A 16,296-nucleotide genomic window follows, 5' to 3' on the forward strand; every position below is an offset into this window, starting at 1 on the left:
TCGGTGGGGATCATGACGTCAGCTAGTATCCCGGGGCACAGTGGAGAGGGCGCTTCACAAACACTGGAGGAGATGGCACGGACAGAGAGTGCCAATGGCACCAGCAGCCGGAGGACTGCAGGGGACCAGGCACATTCTGAGTCAGGCAGTGATGATGTGCCTCTGGAGATGTCAGCCATGCAGCAGCTGCAGGACAAGCGGCAGGGTGCGTGTGAACATCTGGCAATGTTGCATGAAGGTGTGCTTCACTTGGTCTCTGTGGTGGAGGAATCCAGGCATAGTGTCAGTGATGGCATGAACCTCAGGACAAAGCTTCAGGCTTCCTCCATTGAGAGATTGGCAACTCTCATGGAGAGGGGCTTCCAGCAGATTGAGAATCTTCTGACTGGGTTACGCTCTGACCTGCAAGCCCTCATAGCGCTAATGGCCACAGGTGGTCATTGGCAGTGTGGAAGATGTTCTAGGCACCAAGTGTCGCAGCTCGGTGCCCATCCATCTGCGGTGAGCAGGGAGGTCCAATGTGACCTCAAGTCGGCGCAGCAGCTGCCTGTTGTCGCTGCGAGCTCCTCTCAGGGCGCTCCGGATGAGGGCAGCAGCTCCTCCGCCCCTCTGCCAGTGACCGTTGCATCCATTGAGGCTGCGACAACTGGGGAGGTGCCAATTCTGGAACTGGCCAGTCCCTCCCAGGCGGGGTCAGCACAGGCTTCACGGGCCAGAGGACGGCCGCCAAGGTCATTGAGGCCAACAGGAGAGCAGAGTCAGCAGGCTGTCTCACAAGTCACTCCGAGCGATGGGGTGGCACCTAGATGTAGCACCCGCAAATGTAAGCACTCGTTAGGCACTCCACGGGTTTGACACTGGTAATTTTGTGTTGGCCCTAGATTAGGGAATGTTTCTTTATGTGCGTCAGAGCGACGTTTGTTGTTAATTTTGGTGGCAATAAAGTCCACTTTTCTGACCATGGCTGAGGGTGTTTCCTTTGTGGTGCATTTGTATGTTTAACAGACATATCATGAGTATTGACTGGACATTGATGTTTCTGTACTAAGCCCTTAGTTGCAGCTGATGAGGTGGAAGATGTAGCACCTAAGTGCCACGTGTGGAAGCACCAGGCAATGCTGGTCCTGCTGATCCATGTGTGTGGAGCTAGCTGAAGGTTCGTTGGATTAAAGTGTCCCGGGTGTCCCTCCCTCCTTGGTGTAGTAGCAGGTCGGCGTGCTGCCCCTCATCATCGCCCTGTGCTCCCTCATCCTCTGAGCCACCGCTGGATTCATCATGTGCAGCCTCATCCAGGGTGTCAACGTCTTCATCATCAACTGCATCCCCCCCCCTTTCCAGTGCAAGATTGTGCAGAGCGCAGTAAGCTACCACTATCACAGAGACGCGATCTGGGGAGTACTGGAGTGAACCCCCTTAGCGGTCCAGGCAACGGAAGCGCATCTTGAGAAGACCGATGGCTCTCTCCACCACAGCCCTTGTGGTGCCGTGGCTCCTATTGCAGCGCTCCTCAGCTTCTGTTCTTGGATGGTGGAGAGGCGACATGAGCCACCTTCTGAGGGGATAGCCCTTGTCACCCACCAGCCAACCATCCAGCCGAGCCGGAGCACTGAAGACCCTGGCACCTGGGAATGTCTGAGGATGTAGACGTCGTGGGAGCTGCCTGGGTACCTTGCACAAACTTGCAGAATCTGCATCCTGTGATCACACACTATCTGCACATTCATGGAGTGGAAGCTCTTCCTGTTGACGAAGGCACCGGGCTCACCTGCTGGCGCCTTGATGGCCACATGTGTGCAGTCTATAGCACCCTGGGCATGAGGGAAGCCAGAAATGGTCGCGAAGCCTCTGGCTCGCTGTACCTGACTTGCCTGGTTGCAGTGGAAGTGGATGAATGCCCGCCTGAACAGAGCGTCGGTAACCTGCTTGACACAAGTGTGTACAGCTGATTGGGAGATACCGGAAAGATCACCCACCGAGCCCTGGAAGGAGCCAGATGCATAGAAGTGGAGGGAAACTGTGACCTTCAGAGCCGCTGGCATGGGGTGTCCACCCACACAGTTAGGGGAGATCTCAGGGCTAATCATCTGACAGATATAGTTCACTGTCCCCCTTGACAGTCGGAGCCTCCTTCAGCACTGCATCTCAGTCATATTGAGGTAGCTGCTTCGCCGCCTGTATACCCTGGCAGCAGGATATTGGCGTCTTCTGCAGCCCCTTCCACCTTGGACAACCTCTTGGCCCTGTGCCCCTTGTGCCTGTGCCTGGCCTTCCAAAGGTGGCATCCCTGGAGGCTGATTGTCCACTCCTGGCCCCCAACTTGTTCTATCCCTCCCTCCTCAGAGGAGCTGCCTCCAGTGGAGATGTCAGAACTCATACCCAGGCTAAATGGAGGCCTCTGGAAATCTGCAGGCCCGATAAAGATTACTGACTGCAGACTGCTGAGCTGAACCTTCAAAGTACAGAGAAAGCTATTGGAAATCGATCTGAAATGCTAACAATCACACAGGCAAGTTTAAAACACTTTCTGCAATAAATACTTCAGATAAAACATTAACAATCCCTCTGAGCTCACATATCCCGCCCGTGGATGAGGTTTGTTAAAAAATCAGTTACCCGCCTGCCCGTTGGGCCCATGCGCCGAGGCGAAGATCGCATGGGCTCCTCAAAATCGGCGTCAATTGCCAAGTTAAGGGCCTTAACAAGGCCTTTAATGGTGGGCGCGTGTCATGCTTCATAGCACACCCGCCCAACTAAATATCGCGATGCCGTGCACTGATGTCGGGGCGCTCACCTGACGTCAGCGTGCGCCATTTTAAGCGCTGACGTGCGGGCTCCACCACCCGTATGTCAGCCATAAAATTCTGCCCATAATCTCTCTCTCTTTCCTTCAAACTGAATGTAAAATTCAAGCATATTATGGTCACTGCTTCCTAGAGGTGCCTTCACTATGAGATCATTAATTAACCCTATCTCGTTGCCCAATACCAGGTGTAGTATAGCCCGCTCTCTAGTTGGCTCCAGGACGTACTGTTCTAAGAAACTATCCCAAAAACATTCCATGAGCTCCTCCATCTCAGCTACCTTTGCCCATCTGCCGTTTCCAATCTATATGTAGATTAAAATCTCCCATGATTATCACCGTGCCTTTCTGACAAGCTCCCATTATTTCTTCCTTTATGCTCCATTCTAACATGTGGTTACTGTTAGGGGGCCTGTACATGACTCCCACAAGTGACTTCTTGTCTTTATCATTTCTCAACTCTACCCAAACCGTTTCCACATCCTGGTTTCCTGAACTTGGGTCATCCCTCTCTATTGTGCTAATACGAAGGTATCAAAAAGACAAAACTGAAGGCTGTCTATCTGAATGCACGTAGCATTCATAACAAAGTAAACGAACTGATGGCTCACATTGAAGTAAATAAATATGATCTGATAGCAATTACGGAGACATAGCTGCAGGATGACGATGATTGGATCCTTAATATTGAAGGGTACATGACATTCAAGAAGAATAGGAAGTTAGGTAAAGGTGGAGAGACAGCACTGATAATCAAAGAGGACATTGGTGCAATCGTTAGAGATTACCTTGGTTCAGGAGATCAGGATGTAGAATTGGTTTGGGTGGAGATGAGGATTAGAAGGGGGAAAAAAGTCATTAGTGGGAGTGGTCTACAGGTCCCCTAACAATAGCCACAGTGTAGGACAAAGTATTCAAGAGAAAATGTTGTGTGCTTGTGATAAAGGGATGGCAATAATCATGGGTGATTTTAACGTACACACAAACTGAAAAATAAGATTGGCAGTAGTAGCCTGGATGAGGAGTTCTTAGAATGCTTTCAAGATAGTTTCTCAGAGCAGCATGTTCTGGAACCAACCAGAGAGCAGGTTATAATAGATTTGGTATTGTGTAATATGACAGGATTAATTAATGACCTCAGAGTAAAGGCACCCCTAGGTAGCAGTGACCACAATAAGATTGAATTTTACATCCAGTTTGAAAGGGAGAAGACTGGGCCTAAGGTTAGTGTCTTAAACTTAAATGAGGACAACTATGTGGGGATGAAAGCTGAGCTAACTGAAGTGATCTGGGAAACTAGACTAGAGGATAGCTCAATAGCAGTGGCAGACATTTAAGGGAATATTTCAGAGTATTCAGAATAAGTACATTCCCACTATAAAGAAAAAAATCTAAGAGAAGGACCCACCATCCGTGGTTAGTTAGAGATGTTATGGAAAGTATTAAGACATACGTCTCCGCAAAGATGAGTGGCAGGACAGATGACTGAACAGAATATAGAGAATGGCAGAGAATGACTAAAAGGTTCATCAGGAGAAAGAAATTAGAGTATGAGAGGAAGCTAGCTAGAAATGTAAAAACGGACAGCAAGATTTTCAACAGATACTTAAAAAGGAAAAGAGTAAGTAAAGTGAGTATTGGTCCTCTAGAGAGTGACAGTGGGGAGTTAATAGTAGATAATAAGGAAATGGCAGAAGAAATGAACAAATATTTTGCTTCTGTGTTCATTAAAGAGGATACAAAAAACATTCCAGTAATAGCTGCAAATCAGGAGGTGAACGGAGAAAGGAACTTGGTGAAATTGAAATCACTAGGGAAATGGTTCTGAGCAAATTGATGGAGCTGCAGGCTGGCAAGTCTCCGGGTCCTGATGGACTACACCCTAGGGTCTTAAAAGAGGTGGCTAATGAGGTAGTCGATGCGCTGGTGTTAATTTTCCAAAATTCGCTAGATTCTGGGAAGGTTCCATCAGATTGGAAAGTAGTAAATATAACCCCTCTATTCGAGAAGGGAAGGAGGCAGAAAACAGGAAACTATAGGCCAGTTAGCTTGCCGCCTGTCGTGGGGAAGTTATTAGAATCGATCATTTAGGAGGTTATAGCTAGGCACTTAGAAGCGCTCAAGGCATTTGGGAAGAGTAGGCATAGTTTTGTGAAAGGAAAATCATGTTTAACCAACTTATTGGAGTTTTTTGAAGGAGTAACATGTGCAGTGGATAAAGGGGAGCCTGTAGACATACTGTATTTGGATTTCCAGAAGACATTTGATAAGGTGCCACTTCAAAGATTTTTATGGAAAATTAAAGCACATGGTGTAGTGGGTAACATATTAGCCTGGATAGAAGGTTGGCTGGCTGGAAGCAGAGAGTATGCATAAATGGGTCTTTTTCTGATTGGCAAGATGTGATGAGTGGCGTCCCACAGGTGTCTGTACTGGGGCCTCAACTTTTTACGATTTACATCAATGACTTAGATGAGGGGAGTGAAGACACGATAGCTAAAGTTGCAGATGACACAAAGATAGATAGGGAAGTGTTGTGAAGAGGACATGAGGAGGTTGCAGATGGATATAGATAGGTTGAGTGAGCGGGTAAAGATCTGGCAAATGGAATTTAATGTGGGAAAATGTGAAATTGTTCACTTTGGCAGGAAGAACAAAAAAGCAGAGTATTACTTAAATGGAGAACGGCTGCATAATTCTGATGTGCAGAGGGATCTAGGTGTTCTAGTACATGAGTCACAAAGTTAGTATGCAGGTACAGCAAGTAATTAAGAAGGCTAATGGAATGCTATCCTTTATTACGAGAGGGATTGAACATAAAAGTAAGGATATTATGCTTCAGTTATACCAGGGCATTGGTGAGACTGCACTTCGAATACTGTGTGCAGTTTTGGTCTCCTTATTTAAGGAAGGATGTAAATGCATTGGAGGCGGTTCAAAGGAGGTTTATTAGATTGATACTTGGAGTGAGTGGGTTGTCTTATGAGGAAAGGTTGGACAGATTGGGCTTGTTTCCACTAGAGTTTAGAAGAGCGAGGGGTGATTTGATTGAAGTATACAAGACCCTGAATGGCCTTGACAAGGTGAAAGCCTAAAGGATGTTTCCTCTTGTGGGTGAGTCCAGAATTAGGGGGCACTGTTTTAAAATTAGGGCAAGCCCTTTTAGGACAGAGATGAGGAGAATTTTTTTCTCTGAGGGTTGTGCGTCTTTGGAATTCTCTGCCTCAGAAGGCGATGGAGGCAGGGTCATTGAATATTTTTAAGGCAGAGGTAGATAGATTCCTGTTGGGCAAGAGAATCAAAGGTTATTGGGGTTAGATGGGGATGTGGAAATCGAAACACAAGCAGATCAGCCATGATCTTATTGAATGGTGGAGCAGGCCCGAGGGGCTGAATGGTCTACTCCTGTTCCTATTTCTTATGTTCGCCTCATCTCTGGAGCTCAGCTCTTTTGTCCAAGTTTGGACCAAGGTGTAGTTGGGTCAGGAGCTGAGCAGCAGAACCCAAACTGAGCATCAGTGAGCAGGTTACTGCTGTGTGAGTGCTGCTCGACAGCACTGTCAATGACCCCTTTCATCACTTTGCTGAAGACTGAGAGTAGACTGATGGGGCGGTAATTGGCTGGGTTAGATTTGTCTTGCTTTTTGTGACAACCTGGGCAATTTTCCACATTGCCGGATAGATGCCAGTGTTGTAGCAGTAGTGTACCTTTTGAGGAGCATTGATCTGCAACAGGCCATGACTTATATCGAGTTGCAGTAGGTAAAAGGCATTGGGCCAGGGCTATCTGAGGGAGGGAGGGAGGAAAGCTGTCCATCTGTTATTGTGGGTTTATCTTGGGATTTGTTGGCTTCTAGAAGAGATTTTGCTGGAGGCAATGGTCTTTTGTTCAAAACAGTACTAACTATTTACAAAGGTTAAGTAAATTCAAGACCTAGCTGGAGCTACTCTGTAAAATGCTTCTCAGTCACCATCTCTCGGTGAGTGACATCACAGTGACATAGCTCCTTACGCGCATGCTCAGTAGCTTTCATTAGAGTTAACCTTTTATTCTCCATCTCCCTCAAGTTCACTCTTCTCACAATCTGTGGAGGATGTATGTGTTCCCTTAGCATCTACTTGGAAGGCAAAAACTCCTTGGTGGAGTCGGATACAGCTTTTCACGACAGCTGGCTGCTGGGCTGTGACTCTTATGACGATCTGAATGTAAAGGTACTGAAGACCAATCAAGGAAAAACTGATTGAAGAGAGAACCCTCTAGGATTCGAACAAGCACAGCCCCTTGAAAAGAAAACGGACTGAAATTCTCCCTCTCAGCTTCTTCTGCATTGCACACTGAGGAAAGGTGACAGCACTGGCTTGACAAGGTGAAGCACTTTGGGCTCCTATGAAGAATTTTGCAGCTGTATCATTCACTGCTGCTGTGATGATAGGAGAAGCATTCAATACCTGGGTGAGGAATGAATCTGGTAGACAAAAGAACAAAGAACATTCTGGAGATGAGGAAAGGAAGACTTTTCGAGCTTGCTACAGCGTGAGGCTGCTTCATTGCAGACATTGAGATCTCAACTGTGAGCACTGAGTACTTATTGCTGTAATTGCCTGACAATTGCCATTCTGTTCATGCCTTAGATTCAATGGCAAGTTTCGGGAAATTCAGGAAATCTGTGGATCAGTGTTCTCTGTAGTCTCTGTTTGCTGTGTTGAGTGGCATGTTAATGATTATACGGTATATAAATTACTAACCGTCCTCTCCTGTAAGGGTTATGCATAACCAGCTGAATGGGTCTGAGTTAAAGCGGGCTTCCAGAGATACTATTTTGGTGAACTTAATTCCCCCCCAACCCCCAACTGACATAAATGCACAATTGTTCTGGGTTAAAATTCCATCAAATAGACCTGGGAGGCCTGTGAATGTTCACCGGTCATGTGGAGATAAATAAAGCAGCAAGATTGCCACATGTCTGACTGAACCTCTGGTGCGATAAATAATCTCCGTTTTTTCTTCTTCTTCTAGAATCGTGCGATTTCCTTGGCAAATGAGCCAAGAGAAAGTAAGACACACTATTGCTGAAGCAGTGAGAGTGTGGAGTGACGTGACTTCCTTAACATTTACAGAGGTGCAGGACACCAGAGCAGATATTATCATTGAGTTTACACGGTAAGAGTTACTGGGGTGGGGAGAGAAAGCCCTCTGATCAACAGCCCTCATCATAATCTGGATGCAATAGCACAGAGCCAACATTCCTCCTCAATCAATGGCCGCTCTTAACCTGGACTCAGAACCGGTTTAAGATGAGAGGCTGTCGTCCCAAGCTTTCATTCAGCAACTGAGCTGTGCTAGGAGGCAGCAATCCAACTAGGATAAAGCAGAGGGGAAATCCAGGCATTGGTGTGTGGATTCACACTGACAATGTGCATTTAAAGGAGGAAGCACACTCCACCCAATGTTACCTGGAAATTATATTGGGGTCTTACAACTCCTGTCGAACCCTCACTCACACATTTTAATAACATTCCCTCTTGTTTCCTCACGATTGCTGACTGCCATTAAGGTCCACCATGACCCTGTGATTTCACATCCCTTCACTATACATTGGAATTTTCAGTGCTTTCAATAGTATAAAATATTCCCCAGAGGAAACGTCCCACTGAGTGAACAATTCCTCACTAAACTGTGCCTGCAGCAAACATGGGATTAAGACTTCCCCAAAGATAACACTAGCACAGGTTAGTTCAGCAAAATGGCCGATGTTGTATTTTCTGTATAAATTGATGTTAGCAGCACAATCAAAAAGTATGTGCTAATTGCCAAAGGTTCCATACAGAGCTTGGAATGGGACCTTGCAGAGAGATTGCATCTCCCAATTTAGGATTATGCCAGGTGGGTTCCACAAGAAAGTGCAATAGAGTGAGGAGCAGACTCCCCTTCCCCTGATACCAGTACATCTTGTCCTCATTAGCTCATCTAATGGCATCCTGTCATGCAGCAGGCTCCTGTGATCTACTGGAGGTTGAGCTACGCAGTACCACCGTCTGTGGGGACATCTGCTTCAGCACAATGCCTAACCCTTCCCCCTCAAAGGGACTCCCCACATCTCCACTCAGCTATTGGGACCCAGAGGAGGACATTCAGCCTTGCTTTACTATTCGGTTACATGGCTGATATGTACCTCAGCTCCATTTACCCACCCACTTTAGGTCCATCTCCCTTACTCTTAATGAAATCTACCAGTGTTAATCCTGAGAACTCCAAATTACTCCCAGCATCCACAGCCTTTCGGGGAGAGAATTCCAAATTTCCGCTACCCTTTGTGTGAAACATGTGCCCTAACATCAGCAATGAAAACTCTTGTACTCATTTTAAGGTTATGTCCTCATGTTTTGGACTCTCTGACCAGAGGAAATAGGGTCGCTACAGAGAAACCACAACTTTTTTTTTTAACGCTCATGTAGCACCTTTAAAATAATAAAAGGTAACCAGGTGTTTCACAGGAGTGTTATCGAATAATATTTGATACCAAGTCACATAAGGAGATATTAGGCAGGGTAGGTCATGCTGAAGAATCTGATTCAATTTTTTGAAGAGGTGACAGAGATGTTATGTATACGGATGTTAGTTATGTGGACTTCCAGAAGGCATTTGATAAAGTTCCTCATTAAATTTGAAAGCTCCTGGAATTCAAGGCAAATTATTAACCTGATCAGGAAATTGGCTGAGCTGCAGGAAACCGAGAGTAGGGATAATGGCCAAGTACTCTAACTGGAGAGAGAGTTTAAAAAAGTGAGATTTTGGGAGAGAGAGGTTAAAACAGCTAGACTTTGGGAGAGAGAGTTTAAAACAGCGAGACTTTGGGAGAGAGAGATTATGTTGAATCCTTGTCGCCAGTTTTTTGGATCCTATGGATCCTTATAACATGCTTGTTGTGATTGGTGGCCGAGTAGGTACTATTGATCAGCAGAGACTCCTTAGGTGGAAGCTCTTGGTTTATTTACAAAGGTACTCAGCAGCAACCAAACATGTGCTTGCACTTCAAACTCTATCTCCATACGACTGACTACTAACTTCTGAGGTAGCCCACGCTACTCTGCTATTGGATTCTAAGATCTTGTGATCTTCCTTAATAACAATTTTCCTAAAGGTATATTACACATCAGATAAAACCATTATTATCACATCCCTCCCTCTTTATTCAGAAATACATTTTATATTTACAATTATAATTTTCTCAAAATAGCGAAATATTTACACTGGTAAGTAATTTACAAATTCAGTCTTTCTGGGGCTTTCTTTATTTGTGCAGAGTGTCTCAGCTCTACAACTTCAGGTGTCTTGTCAGGAACCTCCTTTTCTGGAGTTGCCTGAACATCAGGTGGGCTCCTGCAGATCTGTATCCTCCACTCTTAAAGGAACACCAGATATGTCTGTACTGGGTTGAGTTCTCTCAACAGGAAACGCTGACCCAGTCGTGAACACTGGTGGAATCATTTCTTGGTGCATTGTTTCTCTCTTCCTTAGATGATCCACATGTCTCCGTATAACTCGGCCTTCCACCTCCATGTGGTAAGATAGAAATCCAGTCACTGCACTTATTTCACCCGGTAACCACTTTGGTCCTTCTCCAAAGTTCTTCATGGAGGCGGTAAATTTCCTCTCATGACTATGTCAGTCGTGTCTAGTTTTCTGACTTCCCGACTCCTTTCCACCCCCCCAACTAAATTTGACATAATTAAGCTCAATCTCATCCTGAGACGGCGTTTCATCAATAATCCCTCAGGTGTGACACCTGTTGTTGTGTGAGGAGCGGTCCAAAATGACAAAGAAAGCGTACTAGCTTGGCTGCTAAGGAATCTCCAGTTAACTTCTTCATGCCCGCCTTGAATGTTTGAACTGCCCTTTCAGCCAGTCCATTTGAGGAAGGGTGGGCAAAAATTTGGCAGATGGAGTATAATGTGGGAAATGTGGACTTGTCTACTTTGGCAGGAAGAATAGCAAAGCAGCATATTATTTAAATAGAGAGAGATTACAGAACTCTGAGGTACAGAGGGATTTGACTATCCTGGTACATGAATCACACAAAGTTAGTATCCAAGTACGTGAAGTAATTAGGAAGGCAAATGGAATGTTGTTGTTTATTGCAAGAGGAATGGAATATAAAAGTAGGGTGTTTCCCTACTATTGTACAGGGCGTTGGTGAGACCACATCTAGAGTACTATAAGACCAGAAGACATAGGAGCAGAAATTAGGCCATTTGGCCCATCGGGTCTGCTCCGCCATTCAATCATGGCTGATAAGTTTCTCAACCCCATTCTCCCGCCTTCTCCCCGCAACCTTTGATCCCCTTACCAATCATGAACCTATCTATCTCGGTCTTAAATACCTGGCCTCCACAGCCTTCTGTGGCAATGAATTCCATAGATTCACCACTCTCTGGCTAAAGAAGTTTCTCCTCATCTCTGTTCTAAAAGGTCTTTCCTTTACTCTGAGGCTGTACCCGCGGGTCTTAGTCTCTCCTACTAATGGAAACATCTTCCCCACGTCCACTCCATCCAGGCCTTTCAGTATTCTGTAAGTTTCAATCAGATCCCCCCTCACCCTTCTAAACTCCATCAAGTATAGACCCAGAGTCCTCAAACGTTCCTCATATGTTAAGCCTTTCATTCCTGGGATCGTTCTCGTGAACCTCCCCTGGACCCTCTCCAGGGCCAGCACATCCTTCCTGAGATACAGGGCCCAAAATTGCTCACAACATTCTAAATGTGGTCTGACCAGAGCCTTATAAAGCCTCAGCAGCACATCCCTGCTTTTATTTTCTAGTCCTCTCGAAATAAATGCCAACATTGCATTTGCCTTCCTAACTACCGACTCAACCTGCAAGTTAACCTTAAGAGAATTCTGGACCAGGACTCCCAAGTCCTTTTGCACTCCAGATTTCTGAATTCTCTCCCCATTTAGAAAATAGTCTATGCCTCTATTCTTCCTACCAAAGTGCATGACCTCACATTTCCCCACGTTGTATTCCATCTGCCACTTCTTTGCCCATTCTCCTAACCTGTCTAAATCCTCCTGCAGCCTCCCCGCCTCCTCAATACTACCTGTCCCTCCACCTATCTTTGTATCATCTGCAAACTTAGCTAGAATGCCCTCATTTCCTTCATCTAGATCATTAATGTATAAAGTGAAAAGTTGTGGTCCCTACACTGACCCTTGTGGAACTCCAATAGTCACCGTACTGTGTCCAGTTTTAGTCTCCTACCTGAAGAAAGGACATAATTGCATTGGAAGCAATTGAGAGAAGGTTCACTTGACTGATACCAGGGATAAAGAGCTTATCTAATGAGGAAAGGTTAAACAGGTTAGGTCTGTATCCATTGGAGTTTAGAAAAATGAGAGGTGATCTTATTTGAAACATATAAGATCCTGAGGGGACTTGACAAGGTGGATGCTGAGAGGATGTTTCCCCTTGTGGGAGAGACTAGAACTAGGGGCAACAGTTTAAAAATAAGGAGTCTGTCATTTAGGACTGAGATGAGAAAAATTTTTTCTCTCAATGGGTTGTTAGTCTGTGGAATTCTCTTCCCCAGAGAGGAGTGGAGGCTGAGTCATTGAATATTTTTAAGGCTGAGCTAGATAAATACTCAAATAACAGAAAATGCTAGAAAAACTCAGCAAGTCTAGTTGCAACTGTAAAAAGAGAAACAGAGTTAACGTTTCGAGTCCAATATGACTCTTTGGAACTGAAGAGAGGCAGAAATGTGATGGGTTTTACGTTGTTGAAAAAGGGGGGCAGTCAGGAGGAGCAAAAGGGAAGGTCAGGGATTGAATAGAGGATGGGTGATTAAATGACAAAGATAACATGGAACAAAAGCAAAAAGGAGTGGTAATGGTAGTTGTGCAAGTGGGCATAGTACCAGTAGCAGCCACTATCTCCCTGATGGCACTGTTGAGCATAAGAGCTGCCAGCCTCTGATTGGCCAGCAGCTCAGAGTGGGCAGGACTTCTGCACAGAGTCCTTGAACCCAGGGGAAGGCCCACCGCTGATCTGCCAAGTGCCTCAAGATACTTCAGGCCTTCCCTGAAAGAGGCAATGTGGTGGTTTCACCAGCTCTGTAGCTGGTGGTCAAGATCTCCGTCACCTCCACAAGATTCGGCAGAGCTGTCCTCAGTGGGGTGTCCCAGTGTTAAAACTGAACTGTAAAGAGATTGTTGTGTTTTCATGGTGACAGTTGAACTGGGAAGGCTTTCCTTGTTGTACTCGCTTTGTTTCCTGTTGAAAAGCAATTTGCCAGCATCTGAATCGAATAATGCCAGGTTGTTCCTTTTTCACCATGCAGGTATTGGCATGGAGATAATTTACCATTTGATGGCCCTGGAGGGGTGTTGGCACACGCTTTTTACCCTCAAACCCCTCAGGCTGGAAATATTCACTTTGACTATGACGAACTGTGGACCACTGACAGCAATAAGGGTAAGTCAGCTTACAACTGGAATCAGGCATCATGATAGTCATCCTGACCTCCTCTGAGAGTAGGGAAGGGCAGTAAATCTATCCTGGCAACAAATGTTGGCATTGCCAGCGATGGTCACATCCCATTAATAATTTTAAAAAGAAGTCCAACTGCCAAGAGAGTTGGAAGCACCAACAACCCATCTTCTCCATTCTCTCTATGTTTGTCATGTGGCTCCCTACCCATCTTGACCAAGTACTGCCAGGGAATTGAAACCAATATGAGGGGGGAAATTATGCAGCTAGGGTTCCAGATTGGGGTATTACTGGCAGCAGGGACAAGTCAGAGGACCAAGACCCTGCTTGGGTCTCCTACCAGGCGAGAGTCTGCACTGAAGTGCAGCTTCACTACGCATGCCCTAATAGAAACAAGCCCATGAGTTGTCACTTGCTGCAACTGTTGGTCACTGACAGAGCCTGCAGGGAAATCTTTAGCAGAATCTGTAAAATGGAGCTGGGTTTTTGGCTCTCTTACTGGGTGGGCTTGAAGGCTGGGAAGCATGTAAAAATCCAGCGGGTGGTCTACCTGCTGCCTACCCACCCAGGCACAAGTGGGCCACTTGAGTCCTTAAGTGGACAATTAATTCCCACCTAAGGGCCTCATTATGCCTCTGTTAGGATTAAACTGGCAGCAGAAGAGGTCCATGCCAAACACCCGGGAGGAGGTCCCTCCTTAATGGGCTGAGTCCCCAAGGTGTAAATGCCCCTACCCCCAGGTTCCCCTCCCGCCCTGCCTTTCCCCTCTCCCCTGTCACTGTGGCCTGCCAGCTCGGCACCCAGGAAGACTCTTTATTCACCTGCTGAGATGGATCCAGCAGAGCTCACCACACCTTGGCCTGGCTGCTGTACCAGCAGTGGCCTCCGCTCCCTGTGGCACTGGCGGCCCTGGAGACCTGCCAAGCTCTAATTGGCCAGTAGTTCTATGAGGCTGGACTTCCTATTCCTGAGGGACAGAAGTCCCATCTCATCTTTCTTAATTGGCAACCAGGCAAATAATGAGAGCAGGGCAGCTGTCATTCTGTTGGGCTGTGGCCTGATTTTTTTTTTTACCTGCAGGAGGGAGCAGGGACTGTGGAGTGAGTGTGGTTGGGCGTGTGGATGTGTGTGCATGTGTGTATGTGCGCACAGGTGGGTGTGTACGCGTGTATGTGTTTCTGTGCACATGTGGGTATGTGCATGGGTATGTGTGCGTGCGTGTGGGTGTGTGTGCATGCATGGGTGTGTCAGAAAGTGTGCATGTGTGATATGTGTGAAGGTGTAGCTTTTTTGGTGGAATAACCCACTGACATTCACTTGCAGCCTCAAGCATGAAAAGTGATATTTGGATATCGGGTATCGGAGAGGGAAAGTTGAGTATTGTGGTATATTGAGTATCAGAAGGTTCCTTGGACCTTCAGGAAAGTCAGCGATAAAGATTGCTGTAAAAGTTCCTGTGTTGTCGTGTTGGACATCTGTCCATGGTGACTTTCTGGCCTCTATTCTGTGGACAGGTACTGACCTCCTTCAAGTAGCAGCTCATGAGTTTGGCCATGCCCTTGGACTGCAGCACTCGAGAGTCCCAAAATCTTTGATGTCACCTTATTACACTTCCCACTACCCACTGGGCCTGGCCGAGGATGACAAGCAAGGAATACAGTATTTATATGGCAGCTCTCGTGACAATGGAGTTGAACACTTTGACCGGGACATGGAAACCAATGAACTGCCCAGGGTTGATCGTCATGGAAACAAGGTACAGTGATGGGAACTTTACAGACAGAGAACCATAGAGGTCATTCACCCCTTTCAGTATATTCCACCATTCAGTTAGGTCATGGCTGATCTATACCTCAGCTCCATTTGCCCTCCTTTGCTCTCCTTTGAAATCCTTAACCAACAAAAATCTATTGATAAAAGCAAAATACTGCGGATGCTGGAAATCTGAAACAAAAATAGCTGGAAAAACTCAGCAGGTCTGACCGCATCTGCAGAGAGGAACACAGTTAGCGTTTCGAGTCCGTATGACTCTTCATCAGTACTAAGGAAATATAGAAATGAGGTGAAATATAAGCTGGTTGAGGGGGGTGGGAAAGGTAGAGTTGGATAGAGGGCCAGTGATAGGTGGAGGCAAAGAAGAGATTGCCAGAGATGTCATAGACAAAAGGACAAGGGGGTGTTGACGGTGGTGATATGAGCTAAGGAATGTGCTAATGGTGACATTAAGGGTAGAAAGCAGGACGAGCAAGTGACAGATAGCCCTAGTGGGGGTGGAGTGGGGGGAAGGGATAGAAATAGGCTAAAAGGTGGAGATAAAACAATGGTTGGAAATAAATTTAAAAATAATGGAAATAAGTGGGAAAAGAAAATATATTTAAAAAATTTTTAATTATTGGAAAAAGGGGGATCGGAAAGGGGGTGGGGATGGAGGAGAGAGTTCATGATCTGAAGTTGTTGAACTCAATGTTAAGTCCGGAAGGCTGTAAAGTGCATAGTCGGAAGATGAGGTGTTGTTCCTCCAGCTTGCGTTGAGCTTCACTGGAACATTGCAGCAGGCCAAGGACGGACATGTGGGCATGAGGGCAGGGTGGTGTGTTGAAATGGCAAGCGACATAGAGGCTTGGGTCATGCTTGCGGACAGACTGAAGGTGTTCCGCAAAGCGGTCACCGAGTCTGCGTTTGGTCTCTCCAATGTAGAGGAGACCGCATTGGGAGCGGTCTATCGATCTCAGTCCTGAAAGCTCCAGTTGTCTCCCAAGATCCACAAACCTTTGAGGGAGCGAGTTCCAGATTTCACTAACTTTTGTATTCAGATTTCACTCCTGAATGAAACTTCATTATAATTTTAAGGTTTGTTCCCTTTGTTCTGGACTCTCTCATCAAAGGAAATACTTTCTGGTTACCCTATTAAACCCTTTAATTATCATAACTATCTGGGAGACCGCTAAATAAATGGAGTTCAAACTTTAACTCTGCCTCCATGAACAGGACAGTTTCAGTACTTGTTTCAC

At 46.1% G+C, this 16,296-nt stretch overlaps 1 protein-coding gene across 3 annotated transcripts in view; it reads left to right on the forward strand.

Annotated features, from left to right (window-relative positions):
- Positions 1 to 16,296, forward strand: part of LOC144674568 (stromelysin-3-like) — a 110,931-nt gene that overhangs the window by 57,863 nt on the left and 36,772 nt on the right. For all 3 annotated transcript variants that reach the window (XM_078535858.1, XM_078535857.1, XM_078535859.1), the window contains exons 3-5: positions 7,818 to 7,961; positions 13,137 to 13,270; positions 14,800 to 15,041. In XM_078535858.1, coding sequence (XP_078391984.1) covers positions 7,818 to 7,961; positions 13,137 to 13,270; positions 14,800 to 15,041 — 520 coding nt within the window. The remainder of the gene's footprint in view (positions 1 to 7,817; positions 7,962 to 13,136; positions 13,271 to 14,799; positions 15,042 to 16,296) is intronic.

This window comes from Cetorhinus maximus, unplaced genomic scaffold (genome assembly GCF_964194155.1).
Source record: "Cetorhinus maximus unplaced genomic scaffold, sCetMax3.hap1.1 HAP1_SCAFFOLD_706, whole genome shotgun sequence".
Classification (NCBI taxonomy): domain Eukaryota; kingdom Metazoa; phylum Chordata; class Chondrichthyes; order Lamniformes; family Cetorhinidae; genus Cetorhinus; species Cetorhinus maximus.